The sequence below is a fragment of the Scyliorhinus torazame genome, chromosome 1 (assembly GCF_047496885.1).
Source record: "Scyliorhinus torazame isolate Kashiwa2021f chromosome 1, sScyTor2.1, whole genome shotgun sequence".
Lineage (NCBI taxonomy): Eukaryota > Metazoa > Chordata > Chondrichthyes > Carcharhiniformes > Scyliorhinidae > Scyliorhinus > Scyliorhinus torazame.
Genome location: NC_092707.1, coordinates 350,703,767 through 350,722,489, shown reverse-complemented (window position 1 = coordinate 350,722,489; position 18,723 = coordinate 350,703,767). Strand labels below are relative to the sequence as shown.

At 48.4% G+C, this 18,723-nt stretch overlaps 1 protein-coding gene across 10 annotated transcripts in view; it reads right to left on the bottom strand.

Moving 5' to 3' along the window:
- The window catches only part of mta3 (metastasis associated 1 family, member 3), a 435,625-nt gene that overhangs the window by 87,722 nt on the left and 329,180 nt on the right, over positions 1-18,723 (bottom strand). For all 10 annotated transcript variants that reach the window (XM_072510300.1, XM_072510268.1, XM_072510293.1 and 7 more), the window contains 3 exons: positions 16,139-16,228; positions 13,293-13,451; positions 5,027-5,062 (listed from right to left, as the gene is read on the bottom strand). In XM_072510300.1, coding sequence (XP_072366401.1) covers positions 5,027-5,062; positions 13,293-13,451; positions 16,139-16,228 — 285 coding nt within the window. The remainder of the gene's footprint in view (positions 1-5,026; positions 5,063-13,292; positions 13,452-16,138; positions 16,229-18,723) is intronic.

Sequence of the window (18,723 nt, the reverse complement as noted above, 5' to 3'; positions counted from 1 at the left end):
AGAAGAGCTGAAGGGTAAATGGGAGGAGGAGCTGGGGGAGGAGATCGAGGAAGGTTTGTGGGCTGATGCCCTGGGTAGGGTTAATTCCTCCTCCTCATGTGCCAGGCTCAGCCTGATACAATTTAAGGTGGTACACAGAGCGCACTTGACGGGGGCGAGGTTGAGTAGGTTCTTTGGGGTAGAGGACAGATGTGGAAGGTGCTCAGGGAGTCCAGCGAACCATGTCCACATGTTTTGGTCATGCCCAGCACTGGAGGGGTTCTGGAGAGGAGTGGCGGGAGCAATATCTCACATGGTGAAAGTCCGGGTCAAGCCAAGCTGGGGGCTAGCAATATTCAGAGTAGTGGATGAGCCGGGAGTGCAGGAGGCGAAAGAGGCCGGCATTCTGGCCTTTGCGTCCCTAGTAGCCCGGCGAAGGATCTTGCTAATATGGAAGGAGGTGAAGCCCCCCAGCGTGGAGGCCTGGATAAACGACATGGCTGGGTTCATAAATCTGGAGAGGATTAAGTTTGCCTTGAGAGGGTCTGCGCAGGGGTTCTACAGGCGGTGGCAACCGTTCCAAGACTACCTCGCGGAGCGTTAGAGGAAGGTCGGTCAGCAGCAGCAGCAACCCTGGGGTGGGGGGGGGGGGGGGGGGGGGGGAAACGAGAGATTGTTTGAGGGGATGGAGGAGCAGGAGATAACATGGAGGGTGGGGGAAACTGGCACGTGCGGGCGAGAGCCAGTGTATAAAGCTATGTAAATATACCATTTTGCCATGTATATATCTTGCTCAGTGCGATTTTGTGTTCTTTTGTTACGGGGGGGGGGGGGGTTATTGTTTGTAAGGGGAAAATTTTTTGTGAAAAAACTTTAATAAATATATATTTTAAAAAAAATAATAATTGGGGGTGGGGTAATTATGATGCGATTAGGCAAGAATTAGGGAACATAAGATGGGAACAGAAACTGTCAGGGAAAGGCACAAATGAAAAGTGGAGCTTGTTCAAGGAACAAATACTGCGTGTCCTTGATAGGCATGTCCCTGTCAGGCAGGGAGTAAATGGCCATGTGAGGGAACCATGGTTCACAAAAGAGGTTGAATGTTTTGTCAAGAGGAAAAAGGAAGAGTATGTAAGTATGAGAAAACATGGTTCAGTAGGGTCGCTTGAGGGTTACAAGGGAGCAAGGAATGAGCAGAAAAAAGGGCTTAGGAGAGCTAGGAGGGGGCATGAGAAGTCCTTGGCAGGTCGGAGCAAGGAAAACCCCAAGGCTTTTTACTCTTATGTGAGAAATAAAAGAATGACCAGGGTGAGGGTAGGGCCGGTGAAGGCCAGTAGTGGGAACTTGTGCATGGAGTCAGAAGAAATAGGAGAGGCGTTGAAGGAATACTTTTCTTCAGTGTTCACAAAGGAGAGGGGCCATGTTTTTGAGGATGAGAGCGTGATTCAGGCGGGTTGGCTGAAGGAAGTAAATGTTCTGAGGAAGGATGTATTAGCAATTTTGAAAAACCTGAGGGTCGGCAAGTCCCCTGGGCCAGATGGGATATACCCAAGGATTCTTTGAAAGGCAAGGGATGAGATTGCAGAGCCTTTGGCTTTGATCTTTGGGCCTTGCTGTCCACGGGGATAGTGCCAGAGGACTGGAGAGTGGCAAATGTTGTTCCTCTGTTCAAGAAAGGGAATAGGAATGACCCTGGTAATTATAGGCCAGTTAGTCTTACTTCGGTGGTCGGGAAGATAATGGAAAAGGTTCTGAAGGATAGGATTTATGACCATTTGGAAAGATGCAGCTTAATCCGGGATAGTCAACACAGATTCGTGAAGGGTAGGTCTTGCCTCACAAATTTGATTGAATTCTTTGTGGAGGTAACTAAGTGTGTAGATGAAGGTAGAGCAGTTGGTGTCGTATACATGGATTTTAGTAAGGCGTTTGATAAGGTTCCCCATGGTCGGCTCTTGAAGAAAGAAAGGAGGTGTGGGATAGAGGGAAATTTGGCCAATTGGATAAGTAACTGGTCATTTTCAGACTGGAGACCAGTTACCAGCGGTGTACCACAGGGATCAGCGCTGGGTCCTCTGCTATTTGTGATTTTTATCAATGACTTGGAGGAGGGGGCTGAAGGGTGGGTCAGTAAATTTGCTGATGACACCAAGATTGGTGGAGTAGTGGATAATGTGGAGGGCTGTTGTAGGCTGCAAAGAGACATTGATAGGATGCAGAGCTGGGCGGAAAAATGGCAGATGGAGTTTAACCCTGATAAGTGCGAGGTGATTCATTTTGGTAGAAAAAATTTGAATGTGGATTACAGGGTCAACGGCAGGGTTCTGAGGAATGTGGAGGAACAGAGAGATCTTGGGGTTCATGTCCACAGATCTCTGAAGGTTGCCACTCAAGTGGATAGAGCCGTGAAGAAGGCTTATAGTGTGTTAGCGTTTATTAACAGGGGGTTTGAGTTTAAGAGCCGCGGTGTTATGCTGCAACTATACATGACCCTGGTGAGACCACATTTGGAGTAGTGTGTGCAGATCTGGTCACCTCATTATAGGAAGGATGTGGAAACATTGGAAAGGGTGCAAAGGAGATTTACCAGGATGCTGCCTGGTTTGCAGGATAGGTCTTATGAGGAAAGGTTGAGGGAGCTAGGGCTTTTCTCTTTGGAGCGGGGGAGGATGGGAGGCGACTTAATAGAGGTTTATAAGATGATGAGGGGGATAGATAGAGTGGACGTTCAGAGACTATTTCCTCGGGTGGATGTAGCTGTTACAAGGGGGTATAACTATAAGATTCAGGGTGGGAGATATAGGAGGGACGTCTGAGGTAGGTTCTTTACTTAAAGAGTGGTTAAGGTGTGGAATGGACTGCCTGCTGTGATAGTGGAGTCGGACACTTTAGGAACTTTCAAGCGGTTATTGGATCGGCACATGGAGCACACCAGAATTACAGGAAGTGGGATAGCTTGATCTTGGTTTCGGACAAAGCTCGGCACAACATCGAGGGCCGAAGGGCCTGTTCTGTGCTGTACTGTTCTATGTTCTAACCATGCCTGGATCCACACCCCTCCCCCAACCATGCCTGGATCCACACCCCTCCCCCAACCATGTCTGGATCCACACCCCTCCCCCAACCATGTCTGGATCCACACCCCTCCCCCAACCATGCCTGGATCCACACCCCTCCCCCAACCATGCCTGGATCCACACCCCTCCCCCAACCATGTCTGGATCCACACCCCTCCCCCAACCATGTCTGGATCCACACCCCTCCCCCAACCATGTCTGGATCCACACCCCTCCCCCAACCATGCCTAGCTCCACACCCCTCCCCCAACCATGTCTGGATTCCCCCTCCCTCCCCCAACCATGTCTGGATTCCCCACTCCCCCATCCCCCAACCATGTCTGGATCCACACCCCTCCTCCAACCATGTCTGGATTCCCCCTCCTTCCTGCAACCATGTCAGGATCCCCCTCCCTCCCCCCACCATGTCAGTATCCACACCCCTCCCCCAACCATGTCTGGATCCACACCCCTCCCCCAACCATGTCTGGAAACCCCGCTCCTCCAACCATGTCTGGATTCCCCCTCCTTCCTGCAACCATGTCTGGATTACCTCTCCTCCAAACATGTCAGTATCCACACCCCTCCCCAACCATGCCTGGATCCACACCCCTCCCCCAACCATGCCTGGATCCACACCCCTCCCCCACCCATGTCTGGATTCCCCTCCCTCTGCCAACCATGTCGGGATCCCCCTCCCTCCCCCCACCATGTCTGGATCCCTCACCAATATCCAAACACCCCACACCCCATCCTGATGTCCAAACACCCCACTAACCGCTGCTGTTCAAACCCCCCAACCGCATGATGTATGAACTCCCCACCCCTCTATGTACAGAAGGCCCCACATCCCCACCGCGTTTCTGGATTCCCCCTCTGCCCGCCATGTCAGGATCCCTCCCCCCACTCTCAAGTCTGGATCCCCTCTGATCACTGGATCGCAACATCCCACGCAATGTCTCGATCCCCTCCCCCAACGATGTCCACACTCCCACCCCACATTCCACTTACTTACCTTAGAAACTTACCTTCTCCCTTTCAATGGGACATTTAAACTCACCTGTTTACGGCAGCTAGTGCTGTAAAAAGGGGATGTGCCCTCCTTCACACGATTCCTTTTGCATTTCGCAGCTGGAGTTGTGAATCCGCTTCGCTGCTTCAGTCTCACCCGGCCTGAGTCAGGAAGGTCAGGTGAGACAACTTAAGCGCAATAAAGTTGGTAGGGAGTGGCAATCCTCCCCATGGATTGCCACTCCGAGAAAGTTACGGGCCCTTATTCTATTTTGGGGCAGATATTCACTGATCACAAATAATGATATCAGTGGTTTTGACATTGCAAAAATGCCAAATGTCGAAAGAAAGATGAAATTTTAAAAGCTGCACACAAATAATTAATATTGAATGAAATCTCATACAGGTTCATAAACATCTTAATGTTAAGCAGATTATATGCATAGGCGACAGTGTCACTGCTCTCATTTTACCCAGTTTAAAGCTTGAGGTTAAGACAAAGCGTGCAGCAGTCTCCATGAAAATGTATCTTTTTTTTGTGCATTCGCTATTACGGAGACAACTTTGATCCATTTATGCAAACCTCTTTACAAGGCATTTAATAATCTTGTGTTACATTTAAAACAGCAGTGTAGTAAAGGGACTATGAAGAATATTCATGGTGCACTAGAAGGAAAGCACTTTTTAAACCATTTCAACATGACCCGGGGCCACCTGCACACTAAAACATTACAGAGAATGTAAGACTGCCATGACAATGAGCGGGATTCTCCATTGAAGTCACTCCACGCCGTCGGGAAACCCGCAGGCGGAATGCGATGCCTATGGGGAAAGAGTATCCCAGTACCCAGGAACTCCAGCCAATATTTTTTTTAAAGCAAATAAATATGGCTAAAATAGCATTTCCCTATTTGAAAACAATTTGGGGACAATATAACTTGTAACATAGGCCTTAAGTAAATATTATTAAATCTTACCCCGATAGGACATCAAAAGTCGTTTCCTCACACTTCCTAAATGGAAATTAAGTTCATGTAATTTATTTGGTGCACATTGCAAAATACACAATTCAACAAATCTGCACAATTTTTCAAACAAGAGTTCAAATTAAACTCCAAATATCACCTTCACCAGCTCCAAATAATCATAAGCCTTTGCTCCCAATCTGAAAGTATCCCTGAAGTAGAAGCAGTTCATTCTGCTTGTACTATCCCAGTAGAAAAAAATGAATTTGGGGGGTGGGGGGGTTGTGGGGGGGGGGGGGGGGGGGGGGGGTGTTCACTTGGACATTTCAACTGAGGATCATATCCTGGACCCTGAAATCCTGACCTGGAATTTTCTATTTCGTACATTTTTTCCTTCTTTCTTACTGTTGGAATCTACATAATCCATCCTGCCCTCTTCTGGCATGCACATCTGCCTACTGGGCTGGAGCTTTGACTGAGTTTCCATTCTTGGGCAAGGCCACCCACACCAATCCTAATAATACCAGCAACATCAACTCGTTCAGGAAGCACATTTCAGTCCTTCCTGGGTGATCATTTCAGATGCTGCATTTACCCACCCACATTGATGATAATAGTAGAGGAATTACTTCAATCAAGCAAGCTGATGGCAGAAGGGCAGGTTAATAGGGTGGTGAAAAAGACATATGGGGCACTTGCCTTTATCAATTGTGGCATAGATTACAAAAGCAGGGAGGTCATGTTGGAGTTGTATAGAACTTTGGTGAGGCCACAGCTGGAGTAGTGTGCACAATTCTGGTCGCCACATTATAGGAAGGATGTGATTGCACTGGAGGAGGTGCAGAGGTGATTCACCAGGGTATTGCTAGGATGGAACATTTAAGTTATGAAGAGAGGTTGGATAGGCCCGGGTTGTTTTCGCTGGAGCAGAGAAGATTGAGGGGTGACCTGATTGAGGTGTACAAGATTATGACAGGGTAGCAGTTGAAGGGTCAGTGCGAGGGGACACAAGTTCAAGGTCACGGGCAGAAGGTTTACATAGATACATAGAAGATAGGAGCAGGAGTCCTTTTGGCCCCGCCATTCATCACGATCATGGCTGATCATCTAACTCTGCCTTAACTCTGGGGGGATTTGAGGAAAAACTTTTTACCCAGAGCGTGACGGCCTTGAATGCATGGCCTGGGAGGTGGTTGAGGTGGGTTGCCTCATATCCTTTAAAAGTATTGGCACGTCATAACATTGAAGGGTATAGGCCAAGTGCTGCCAAATGGGATGAGGTAGGTAGGTAGGTCAGGTGTTTTTTATGCGTCGGTGCAGACTCGATGGACCAAAGGGTCTTTTCTGTGCTGTATTATTCTGGGATTCTGTGATGGCCTAACAGACTAACATATTGGAATGAGGCTTGTGATCTGAAAAGCCAAATTTTAATCTAATTTTGTTTTTACCAGTTTGGAGAAGGTGACTTTGAGAGCAATCAAATTGCTCCACGTGCTTTAATGAACAGAAAATCTGCATAATATACGTTGGCATTTTCATTAAAATGACAATATAAAAGGAGTGTTGTTGCCAACGTATTTATCGAAGACTGAGACTGAAAACTACTCTGGCAGACTCATTTCAATAGTTTGAATATTACGTGAAACTCCTGAACCAGAACGAGAAAAGATTTTGGATTATTCAAAACTACAGAAAAATTATGGATTCAACTCATAGCCCAGGTGATGGCAAATATAAGCCTCAGCCTTGACCGACAGTCAAATTGCCAGTGTTTAAAATTAATTATTTGCCATTTAAAAAAATATATATATTTTATGCAAATTTTTCGGCCAAGCAAAACAATACAAAGGTTTTCCCTTTTTTACAACAATAAAACAATATAAATAACAGCGACGGTTTTAACAAGTAAATAAATAATATATAAACTAAATGGCAACTGCCATAACAAAAATAATAACTCTCCAGATAATAAAATCAAACAATCCAATATACATGACCAAGTACTAATATCTGTACAAAAAAAAAAAAACACCCCCGAGTACCCACCAGAGCCCTCCCCCTCCCCCCTGGGTTGCTACTGTTACCTTCCCATTTCCTTTATCGTTCTGCGAGGTAATCAATGAACGGTTGCCACCGCCTGGTGAACCCTTGGGCCGAACCCCTTAGCGCGAACTTTATCCGTTCTAGTTTTTATAAACCCTGCCATGTCATTTATCCAGGTCTCCACGCCCGGGGGTTTGGCTTCCTTCCACATAAGCAATATCCTTCGCCGGGCTACTAGAGATGCAAAGGCCAAAACATCAGCCTCTCTCGCCCCCTGCACTCCCGGCTCTTCTGCAACCCCAAATATAGCCAACACCCAGCCTGGCTCGACCCGGACCCCCACCACCTTCGAAAGCACCTTTGCCACCCCCACCCAGAACCCCTGCAGTGCCGGGCATGACCAAAGCATTTGGGTGTGGTTTGCTGGGCTTCTCGAGCATCTCCCACACCTATCCTCTACCCCGAAAAATTTACTGAGCCTTGCTCCGGTCATATGCGCCCTGTGCAGAACCTTGAATTGTATCAGGCTTAGCCTGGCGCACGAGGACGACGAGTTTACCCTACGTAGGGCATCAGCCCACAGCCCCTCCTCAATCTCTTCCCCCAGCTCTTCTTCCCATTTTCCTTTCAGCTCATCCACCATGATCTCCCCCTCGTCCCTCATTTCCCTGTATATATCCGACACCCTACCATCCCCCACCCATGTCCCTGAGATCACTCTATCTTGAATCTCCTGCGTCGGGAGCTGTGGGAATTCCCTCACCTGTTGCCTCGCAAAAGCCCTCAGTTGCATGTACCGAAATGCATTCCCTTGGTGCAACCCATATTTTTCCGTCAGCGCTCCCAGACTCGCAAACGTCCCGTCTACGAACAGATCTCTCAGTTGCACAATCCCAGCTCTCTGCCATGCTTCAAATCCCCCATCTATTCTCCCCGGGACAAACCTATGATTATTTCTTATCGGGGACCGCACCGAGGCTCCCGTCATTCCCCTATGCCGTCTCCATTGCCCCCAAATTTTCAGTGTTGCCACCACCACTGGACTTGTGTATTTCTTCGGGGAGAACGGCAACGGCGCCGTCGCCAGGGCTTGTAGGCTGGTTCCTTTGCAGGACGCCATCTCAAATCTCTTCCACGCCGCTCCCTTCCCTTCTCCCATCCACTTACACACCATTGATATATTGGCGGCCCAGTAGTATTCACTTAGGCTCGGTAGTGCCAGCCTCCCCCTATCCCTGCTACGCTGCAAGAACCCCCTCCTTACTCTCGGGGTCTTCCCAGCCCACACAAAACTCATGACACTTTTCTCGATTTTCTTGAAAAAAGCCTTCGTGACCATCACCGGGAGGCACTGAAACACAAAAAGGAATCTCGGGAGGACTACCATTTTGACCGCCTGCACCCTACCCACCAGTGACAGGGGCACCAGGTCCCATCTCTTAAAAACCTCCTCCATCTGTTCCACCAATCGTGTTAAATTAAGCCTATGTAAGGTTCCCCAACTCCTGGCTATCTGAATCCCTAAGTACCGGAAATCTCTTGTTACCTTCCTCAACGGTAAATCATCTATTCCCTGCTCTGCTCCCCCGGATGCACCACAAACAACTCACTCTTCCCCATATTCAATTTGTGCCCCGAGAATTCCCCAAACTCCTTGAGTGTCTGCATTATCTCAGGCATCCCCTCCACTGGGTCCGCAACATACAGCAATAAATCATCTGCATACAATGATACCCGGTGTTCTTCTCCTCCCCTGAGTACTCCCCTCCACTTCCTGGAGCCCCGCAGTGCTATGGCCAGGGGCTCAATCGCCAATGCAAACAGTAATGGAGACAGGGGACACCCCTGCCTTGTCCCTCTATAAAGACGGAAGTAGTCAGACCTCTGCCTGTTCGTGACCACACTCGCCACCGGGGCCCAAAATAGCAGCTGTACCCATCCAATGACCCCTTCACCAAAACCAAATCTCCTCAACACTTCCCACAGATAGTCCCACTCCACTCTGTCGAATGCTTTCTCGGCATCCATAGCCACCACTATCTCTGCCTCCCCCTCTGGTGGGGGCATCATCATCACCCCTAGCAGCCTCCGTATGTTCGTGTTCAGCTGTCTCCCCTTAACGAACCCAGTTTGATCCTCGTGGACCACCCCCGGGACACAGTCCTCTATCCTCGTCGCCATCACCTTGGCCAGGAGCTTAGCGTCTACGTTTAAAAGGGAAATGGGCATGTAGGACCCACACTGCAGCGGGTCTTTTTCCTTCTTCAAAAGGAGCGATATCGTCGCCTCCGACATAGTCGGGGGCAACTTCCCCCTTTCCCTGGCCTCATTAAAGGTTCTCGTCAAAAGCGGGGCCAGTAGGTCCATATATTTCCTATAAAATTCCACCGGGAATCCATCCGGTCCCGGGGCCTTCCCTGCTTGCATGCTCGCAATCCCTTTTACCACCTCTTCCATCTCAATCTGTGCTCCCAGTCCCGCCCTCTCCTGCTCCTCCACCTTCGGGAATTCCAGCTGATCCAGGAAACACATCATTCCCTCCTTCCCCTCGGAGGGCTGAGCCTTATATAACCTCTCATAGAATGCCTTGAACACCCCGTTCACTCTCTCCGCTCCCCGTTCCATCTCTCCCTCCTCATCTCTCACCCCACCTATCTCCCTCGCTGCTCCCCTCTTCCTCAATTGGTGGGCCAGTAGCCGACTCGCCTTCTCTCCATACTCATACTGTACACCCTGTGCCCTCCTCCACTGTGCCTCTGCCTTACCCGTGGTCAGCAGGTCAAATTCCACATGTAGCCTTTGTCTTTCCCTGTACAGTCCCTCCTCCGGTGCTCCTGCATATTGCCTGTCCACCCTCAGAAGTTCTTTCAACAATCGCTCCCTTTCTTTACCCTCTTGCTTCCCTTTATGTGCCCTTATGGATATCAGTTCCCCTCTGACCACCGCCTTCAACGCCTCCCAGACAACTCCCACCTGAACCTCTCCGTTGTCATTAAGCTCCAAGTACCTTTCGATACACCCCCTCACCCTTAGACATACCCCCTCATCCGCCAATAAGCCCATATCCATTCTCCAGAGTGGGTGCTGTTCTTGTTCCTCTCCTACCTCCAGGTCTACCCAATGTGGAGCGTGGTCCAAGATGGCTATGGCCGTATACTCCGTCCCTGTCACCTTCGGAATCAGTGCCCTTCCCAAGACAAAAAAGTCTATCCGTGAGTATACTTTGTGAACATGGGAGAAAAATGAGAACTCCTTACTCCTAGGCCTACTAAATCTCCAGGGATCTACTCCTCCCATCTGCTCCATGAAGTCCTTGAGCACCCTGGCCGCTGCCGGCCTCCTCCCGGTCCTGGACCTCGACCGGTCCAGCCCGGATCAAGCACCGTATTGAAGTCTCCCCCCATTACCAACTTTCCCGCCTCCAGGTCCGGGATACGTCTCAACATACGCCTCATAAAATTTGCATCATCCCAGTTCGGGGCGTATACGTTCACCAGAACCACCGCCTCCCCTTGCAATCTGCCACTCACCATCACATATCTACCCCCACTATCCGCCACTATGGTCTTTGCCTCAAACAGTACCCGTTTCCCCACTAAGATAGCCACCCCCCTATTCTTCGCATCTAAACCCAAATGAAACACCTGCCCTACCCATCCTTTACGTAGTCTGACCTGGTCTATCAGTTTCAGGTGCGTCTCCTGCAACATAACCACATCTGCCTTTAATTTCTTTAGGTGTGCGAGTACCCGTGCCCTTTTAATCGGCCCGTTCAGCCCTCTCACGTTCCACGTGATCAGCCGGATTGGGGGGCTCTTTACCACCCCCCCCCTTGTCGACTAGCCATCCCCTTTTTTAACCCAGCTCCTCACCTGGTTCCCACGTACCCGTATATCCCACCGACGGTGCCCTCCCACCTCGACCACCCCATCCCATAACAGCTCCCCCTTCTCTTTAGCAGCAGCAACGCCAGTTAACCCCCCCTCTCCGCTAGATCTCCTTCTAGCGTAGTTACACCCCCCATGTTGCTCCCAGAAGTCAGCGAACTCTGGCTGACCTCGGCTTCCCCCCTTGTCCTTGACCCCCACTGTGTGAGGCCCCCTCTTTTCTGCGTCCCCGTTCCCGCCACAATTACCATAGCGCGGGAACAAAGCCCGCGTTTTCCCACTCGGCCCCGCCCCTAATGGCGCATTTCCCTTCTCCTTCCCCTTTCCGTCCCACCGGCGCCCACAGTTCCTCATGCTCCCCCCCCCCCCCCCCGCCCAACATGGGGAAGAGAGAAAAGTTACATGATCGCAGAATTAACAAATTGAAAAATCATCCCCTCCCCCCTTCCCCTTCCTCGCCCCACATAATCACCCCACCACTTTGTCCCAGAAGCTCTTTCTCTCGCCAGACTATTCCAGCTTCTCGGCCACAATAAATGTCCACGCCTCTTCTGCCATCTCAAAGTAGTGGTGCTTCCCTTGGTGTGTGACCCACAATCTCGCCGGTTGCAACATTCCAAACTGGACCTTCTTTTTGTGAAGCACCGCCTTAGCCCGATTGAAACTTGCCCTCCTTCTCGCCACCTCCGCACTCCAATCCTGGTATACGCGGATCACCGCGTTCTCCCACCTACAGCTCCGAGTTTTCTTCGCCCATCTGAGGACCGTCTCTCTGTCATTGTAGCGGAGAAACCTCACCACTATAGCTCGAGGTATTTCTCCAGCCTTTGGTCTTCGCGCCAGAACTCGATAAGCTCCCTCCACCTCCAAAGGGCCCGTCGGGGCCTCCGATCCCATTAGCGAGTGAAGCATCGTGCTCACATATGTCCCGACGTCCACCCCTTCTGCGCCTTCGGGAAGACCCAGGACTCTTAAATTCTTCCTCCTCGAATTATTCTCCAGTGCTTCCAACCTCTCCACACACCTTTTGTGCTGTGCGTCGTGCGTTTCCGCCTTCACCACCAGGCCCTGTATTTCATCCTCGTTTTCAGCAGTCTTTGCCTTCACGACCCGAAGCTCCAGCTCTTGGGTCCTCTGCTCCTCCTTTAGCCCTTCAATCGCTTGTAATATCGGGGCCAACACTTCCTTCTTCAACTCCTACTTCAGCTCTTCAACACAGCGCCGCAGGAACTCTTGTTGCTCCGGGCCCCATAACAAACGGCCACCTTCCGACGCCATCTTGCTTTGAGCTTCCCTTCCTTGCCGCTGCTCCAGAGGATCCTCCGTAATCCGGCCGCTATCCTCTCCCTTTTCCATGCTTGTCCGGGGGGATTCCCTTCTGGTTTACCGCACAGTGTTTTTGGCCGTTTAAATTGCCGTTGGGGCTCCTATTAAGAGCCCAAAAGTCCGTTCCAACGGGAAATGCCGAAACGTGCGACTCAGCTGGTCATTGCCGCACCTGGAAGTCCAATTATTTGCCATTTTTGAACCCTGTAAAGCATCTCCTGACACAAATGTACTCGGTGTAAAACTGTACAACAAAAACCATGGGCGTGATTCTCTGCTGCCCGACGCCAAAATCGGGGCCAGCGCTGGTTTGACGCCGGTCAGCCATGCTCTGTCCCCCTCGGAAATGGCATTATCGCACCATTGCAACGCCGTTGGCGCATCATCGTCTAGCCCTCCTGCCATGTTCCACCCCCTGATGGCTGAGTTGCCGACAGCGCGGGACACGTGCGGGAACCCGGCGTGGCAGCTGTGGACTGTATCCAGCACCGCCACACTCGGCTGGCATCCGTGCCGCTGGCGGGGAGGAGGTGGTGGTGGGGGGGGAGGGGGGGGGGCTTCCGTGAGGGCTGGGGTGGACTGGTGGGAGGTGGCCAAGGGTGGCCAGATGGAGGGCTATGGGGTTGCGGATGGTTGGTGGGGCCCGTGCACGGCCGATGCCATGTTGTACGCCACGACTGCTGCAGGTCGTCAGCCGTGCGCATGCACGGCCCGGGACTCGGCCATTCTCCAGCCGTTTCCGAGAGTTTCACCCCTCGCCAGTGCTAGCCCCTCACTGATCCCGGAATCGGTGAGGGGCTGATGCCTTTTTCTTTGGTCGTAAAAGACCACACATGCTCCGCTGGCCCCGGCACTTAGCCGCTGAAACGGAGATTCCAGCCCCATTTCACCTTCCTCCTGAAGAACAGAAAATGTCGGCAACAATGAGGGTCTATAATAATATTAAAAGTGTACAAATGAACACTGAATATATCACTTGACTAAACACACTATTAGTAATGAAACTTGGGTGTTAAACTAACCATCGACTCCGTTGTGCTGGCTGTAGTTTTGCTTTCCTAGAATTGTTGGAGAGCCATGGTTTTGAATTGTAAATAGTTGTTTTGGTGATTGACTGGAGTTCCCTGAAACGAGGCTTGGCACGCTTCTCAACACCTTTGGCTTTACAGCGGGATGCACTTCTGTATATTGGAAAAAAGTTTAAATACAATCAGGGATGTAAACTAAAGAGCGGAAGATCATAAAATGTGATAACAATTTCAATTAATATTTTGGTTATTGATGCAAGGTCTTAAATAATATAACAAACACTGTTCCTTGCAATTCCCATAAGAACATGAGAAATAGGAGCTGGAGCACAAACGTCAAGCCTGTTCTGCTATTCAGTAGGGATCATGGGCTGATATTCTGCGGCACAGTGGCTACCACTGCTGCCTCACAGCCCGACGGACCCGGGTTCAATTCCAGTCGTGTGGAGTTTGCAAATTAGAGATTCTCCAGCCAGAAGAAACAGCCTCTCAGTATCTAGCCCTCCAAGAATTTGATATTCTAAACTCCCTAGGAATATACTTCAAAGAAGAGCAGGGGAGTTATTTTTGGTGCCCTTGGTGAATATTCATCCCTCAGCCGACAATGTTAAAAAAAAAGATTATCTGAGTCTTCCAGAGGAGGATGTGCAGAATCTTTTATAATGTAAAAATATTGCCACAGTCCGAGAGGACCATAGGCTGCTCTCCCCTTTTAGAGCTGACTGGTAGTGATTTAATCGGAGGATCATGGCACCACAGACGAGGGGTAAGGTTGAGAAGGTCGGGCCTTCATGAATAACCTCAGCCGATATGGGAATTGAAGCTGAGCTGCTGGCGTTGCAAGGCATCACGAACCAGCCGTACAGCCAACTGAACTAACCGAACTGTCTCACAGGGTTGGCTTCCGGCCTTGGGTGACTGTCTATGTTTGTTCATTCTCCCCGTGTCTGCGTGGGTTTCCTCCAGATGCTCCGGTTTCCTCCCACAGTCACAGATGTGCAGGTTAGGTGAATTGGCCATGCTAAATTACCCCTTAGTGTGCGAAGATGTACAAGTTGGGATGGGGTTATGGGGTTACAGGGATACGGCGGGAGAGTGAGCCGAGGTAGGCTTCTCATTCAGAGGGTCAGTGCAGACTCGATGGGCTGACTGGCCTCCTCCTGCACTGTGGGGATTCTATGGATTTCTATAACCGATTATAATAATATTTATATGCACTAACCTTCTTGTTTACAATCACTAAGATACATTTTTTCAAAATAACAGTTCTTCAAGTACAAGTGATGTTCTGTCTAATGCAAATTCAGATCACATTGGGTCAAAGTACATTTGTCACTAAATATGATCAATAGTAAATAAGTGGATTTTCAAAGTTAAAACTCATCTATTAACAATTAACAGTATGTATATTGTAATATTGGAACATCTCTTATCTATCCACTGCTGAGCTATGGAGAATGTATATGCCCACTCCTCGGACATCTTTGTACATCTCACTTCACTCAACCTCACCTTCACATGAATTCTCCCACTCACATCACAGACCAACCATAAAGCTTTGACAGCTGAGGTTTCTATCTAGGGCCAAGCAATTTAATGATGTTTCCTTACTTCTCTTAACACCCACAGAACAACACCTACTTCAACATTTCTGCAACCTGTGGAAACAAAACTAGTACCCAGCTCCCAACATCTTCACAAGTTCCCAATTTACAATCTTCTCAAGGATCAGCTTGACTTAGTTGGTAGCACTATTGTCCAACTTAGAAGGCTTAACTTTCATGTAATTTGGTTCCATTCTTTTCTATCCAGTCATAGCCAGAAGATCATCTGCAATAGCTTCTCTTCCTACTCCCGCTCTATTACAACTGGTGGGACACTAAGGACCTATCCTTATCCGCTCCATCATCACCCCTCATATTCCTTAACTATATGCTGATATGCAGTATCAATTTGCACAGCAACTTTGACAAATCTCACTTGACTCTAAAGTATCAGACTATTTATCAACATCTAGTACTAGATGAGCAGAAATTTCCCCCAATTACTTATTGGGGAGATCAAAGCCACTGTCTTCAGTCCCTAGCCACCAACTCCATCACTCTCCCTGGCCCCAAGTTTTGACCCCAAGATGAACTTCAAACCACATATCCGTTCCATCGCTAAAGAATGCCCATTTTCACATCTGTAATACTGCTCAACTCAGCCCTGCCTCACCTGCTGCCAAATGAAGATTTTGATAATTCTGCTCATTTTGGGGGTTTATTGTTGGTTTGCAACATCTATGGATTTTTATTATTTGATCACATTTTAAAATAAATGGTTCAGTTTGAATTTCTGTGAGTGAGACAGTGGGCAAGATAGGGTGGCAGTTGCTGTTTTTGAGAAATTACATTTAAATTGAGTTTGTGCAGCTGTATGCTGTCTTAATTCATGAAGGCCTCGCGCCTTTTCAACCTGGCCCCTTGCCTGAGGTGTGGTGATCCTCAGGTTAAATCACCACCAGTCAGCTCTCCCCTCAAAGAGGAAAGCAGCTTTTGGTCATCTGGGACTTTGGCGACTTCTACTTACTTGCTGTCTTAACTGCTCATAAAGCATGTGGCAAAGATCTCAATTTACATGGCTTAAGCAGGAATACTTAAAGATCAATAGATGATATCTGAGAACACATCATGGATAGATTATCTCTCTTTTTTACAAGTTTCTGCTGTGGAGTTCTTGCTACAGTTCCAGTTCATCATGGAGTTAATTACCTGTAAATTACGGTGTTGTATCAAAATTATATTTAATTAAAATCACTCCATAAATTACCAGACAATTACCAAAATTTCAGCACCCACCAAGATACTTGATAACACTTGTCAGAGGCTTCCGCAAAGGAGCTTTGATACTCAGTGGTCTTTCCATTGCCTCTGGAAATCTCATTGTACCTGAGGATGAAAGAGGAGACATCTCATGTACAAGCATCACTGTCACAAACCTAGATATTTAAGCAGTACTCTTTAAGTGGAACTTACAAAAAAATAATTTTCTGTCCATTCTTCAAACACACAGGGCAAGATTCTCCAATCCCCCAGTTCCGTGTTTCTCAGCGACATGCCACAGGCAGGCAGCAGGATTCTCTCTTCCCACCACTGTCAATGGGATTTCCCACTAAAGCAAGCCCGCACCACCAGGAAACCCACGGGCGGGAGTGCGCTGCCAGCAGGAAAAGAGAATCCCAACGGTCGGAGAAATCCGGCCACAATATTTAATTTCACAAAATATGAAATTCACATGCAAAATATTTTGCTACAAATGGAAGACTTAATTCTCAGAAATATACTGAACCTTCAGAAGCACATTCTATAAGCAGCCGGTTAATGTAATCACATCATTAATCTTTGTTCCACTGGTTATCCCTTCAATTGAGCATTAAACAAAAAATATTTCAGACTAAAAAGATAAGCTACAATGTTGCTGCTTCAGTTGAAAGGTAACCAATTATAGTTAAACTATCAAAAACTGTATAATTCAGAAATGTTTGGATTACTGTTAGAACGATGGATGTTTAGTCATTTTGTTTCCAGTGGCAATATCATCACCAAAAATTCATCTCCACAATTCTCCAAACCATGCATCCAATTAAGCTAGACTCCAAATAAAGCTCTCAAATTTAACCTTCATACTTATGATTGGCAATACCATGTAGTAGTTGCTAAGGAGGAGAGTAGGTTTGTAAGGAGGGACCTTTTTTTAATACTTCAGTATTATGCAGTTTTGAATTATCTGTCCTGAATAGGTTTAATGGGATCTTTTATGCTTCCCTTGATTTTATCTACAGGTACAATGAGATTATATGGCTTAAGAACCCATGAAACTGTTCTAAGAATAGCTGCTGATTCTGTCAGTGCCCTGACCAATATTCATCGCTTGACCAATATCACTGATATAAATGAAATTAAAATGTCAGCCTAGATTATGTGCATCTGCATTGGGGATCGAGCTCTCAATCTTCTGAACTCGAGGCAAGGGTGCATTCACTGAGCCAAGTTAGGGTTTCAAAAATGTTTAGATATGAAAGTCGCCATAGTTCCAGAGGACCATAGGCTGCTCTCTCCCTTTTGCGAGAGAACTGACTGGTGGTGATTTAACCTGAAGGTCACCACACCCCAGGTGAGGGACAAGGTTGAGAAAGCGGGGCCTTCATGATAACCTTGTAACGTCAGCTGGCACAGGAATTGAACCTGCTCTGTTGGCCTTGTCATGATATGCAGACTTGCAGATAATGATATACAGACAGGCACAGGCAGGCAGCTAATGAACACAGAGAACAGGACATGACCAATGAGCAGACAGGATACTCAGGGGTGGTATCTCACTATAAAAGGCACGAGGCACTCACATTCCATCTCTTTCCACTGATGAACATCTACAGAGTGAGTCAGGGTGTATTTACAGTATCGCACCTCCAGCACGTGGCTAAGAGCTAGTCTGGTTCAGTCAGACAGAGTAGCCACACTTAGGTTAGCAGAGAGTCGAACTCATAGAGAACTGTGCCACTGGTTCAATAAATCAGATTGAACTAACTTCAAGGTCTGGAGTATCTTTTGGTTAAAGCTGCATCCGGTTGCAGCCTGTGTTATCCCAGAGTACATAACACGACATGCTACCAGGAGACTGCTTAATCTAGGTGGTTTACCTCAGTCTGTTCCGTGACAACCAGTGAATGTATCCCGGCACCATGGAGAAGATTCAGACTCCTCACCAGCTCAGGACCTCCGGCAATCTCAGTGCCAACTGGCGGACATTCAAGCAAAAGTTTCTGCTGTACATCGAAGCTTCAGACCTCGTGGGTGCGTCTGATGCAAGGAAGATCGCGTTTCTCCTCTCAACAGTGGGCGATCAAGCCATTGAACTCTTCAACTCTTTTCACTTCACCGAAGGCCAGGACAAGACAAAGTTTCAGACCATCCTGGACAAGTTTGACAGTCACTGTGAAGTGGACACCAATGAAATCTTCGAGCGCTACATATTCATAGCGTCTACAAGGTAAAGATGAATCTTTCAACTCCTTCTTAACTAACCTCCGCCTGCTAGCGCTGTCTTGCAACTTTGGTGATATTGCTGACTCCATGATCAGGGACCAAATCGTTTTTGGAGTTCACTCTGATCCTCTGAGAGAGCAGCTACTGAAAATCAAGCATATGACCCTGCCAGTCGCGATTGAAACATGCACAGTGCATGAGCACGCCAGAAGTCGCTATATCCAGCACAAATGGCTGAAAATTAGAAACTTGCCTCCCACGAGGCAGAGAGTGTGCAGGCCATCTCCCGGATGCAGCGCCTCAGCATTGATGAAAGCGGCCATTTTGCACGCTTTTCCCGGGACCCCACGCATGCGCGATGCGAACGGGATAACGAAGCAGCCGACACCTGCACTGTG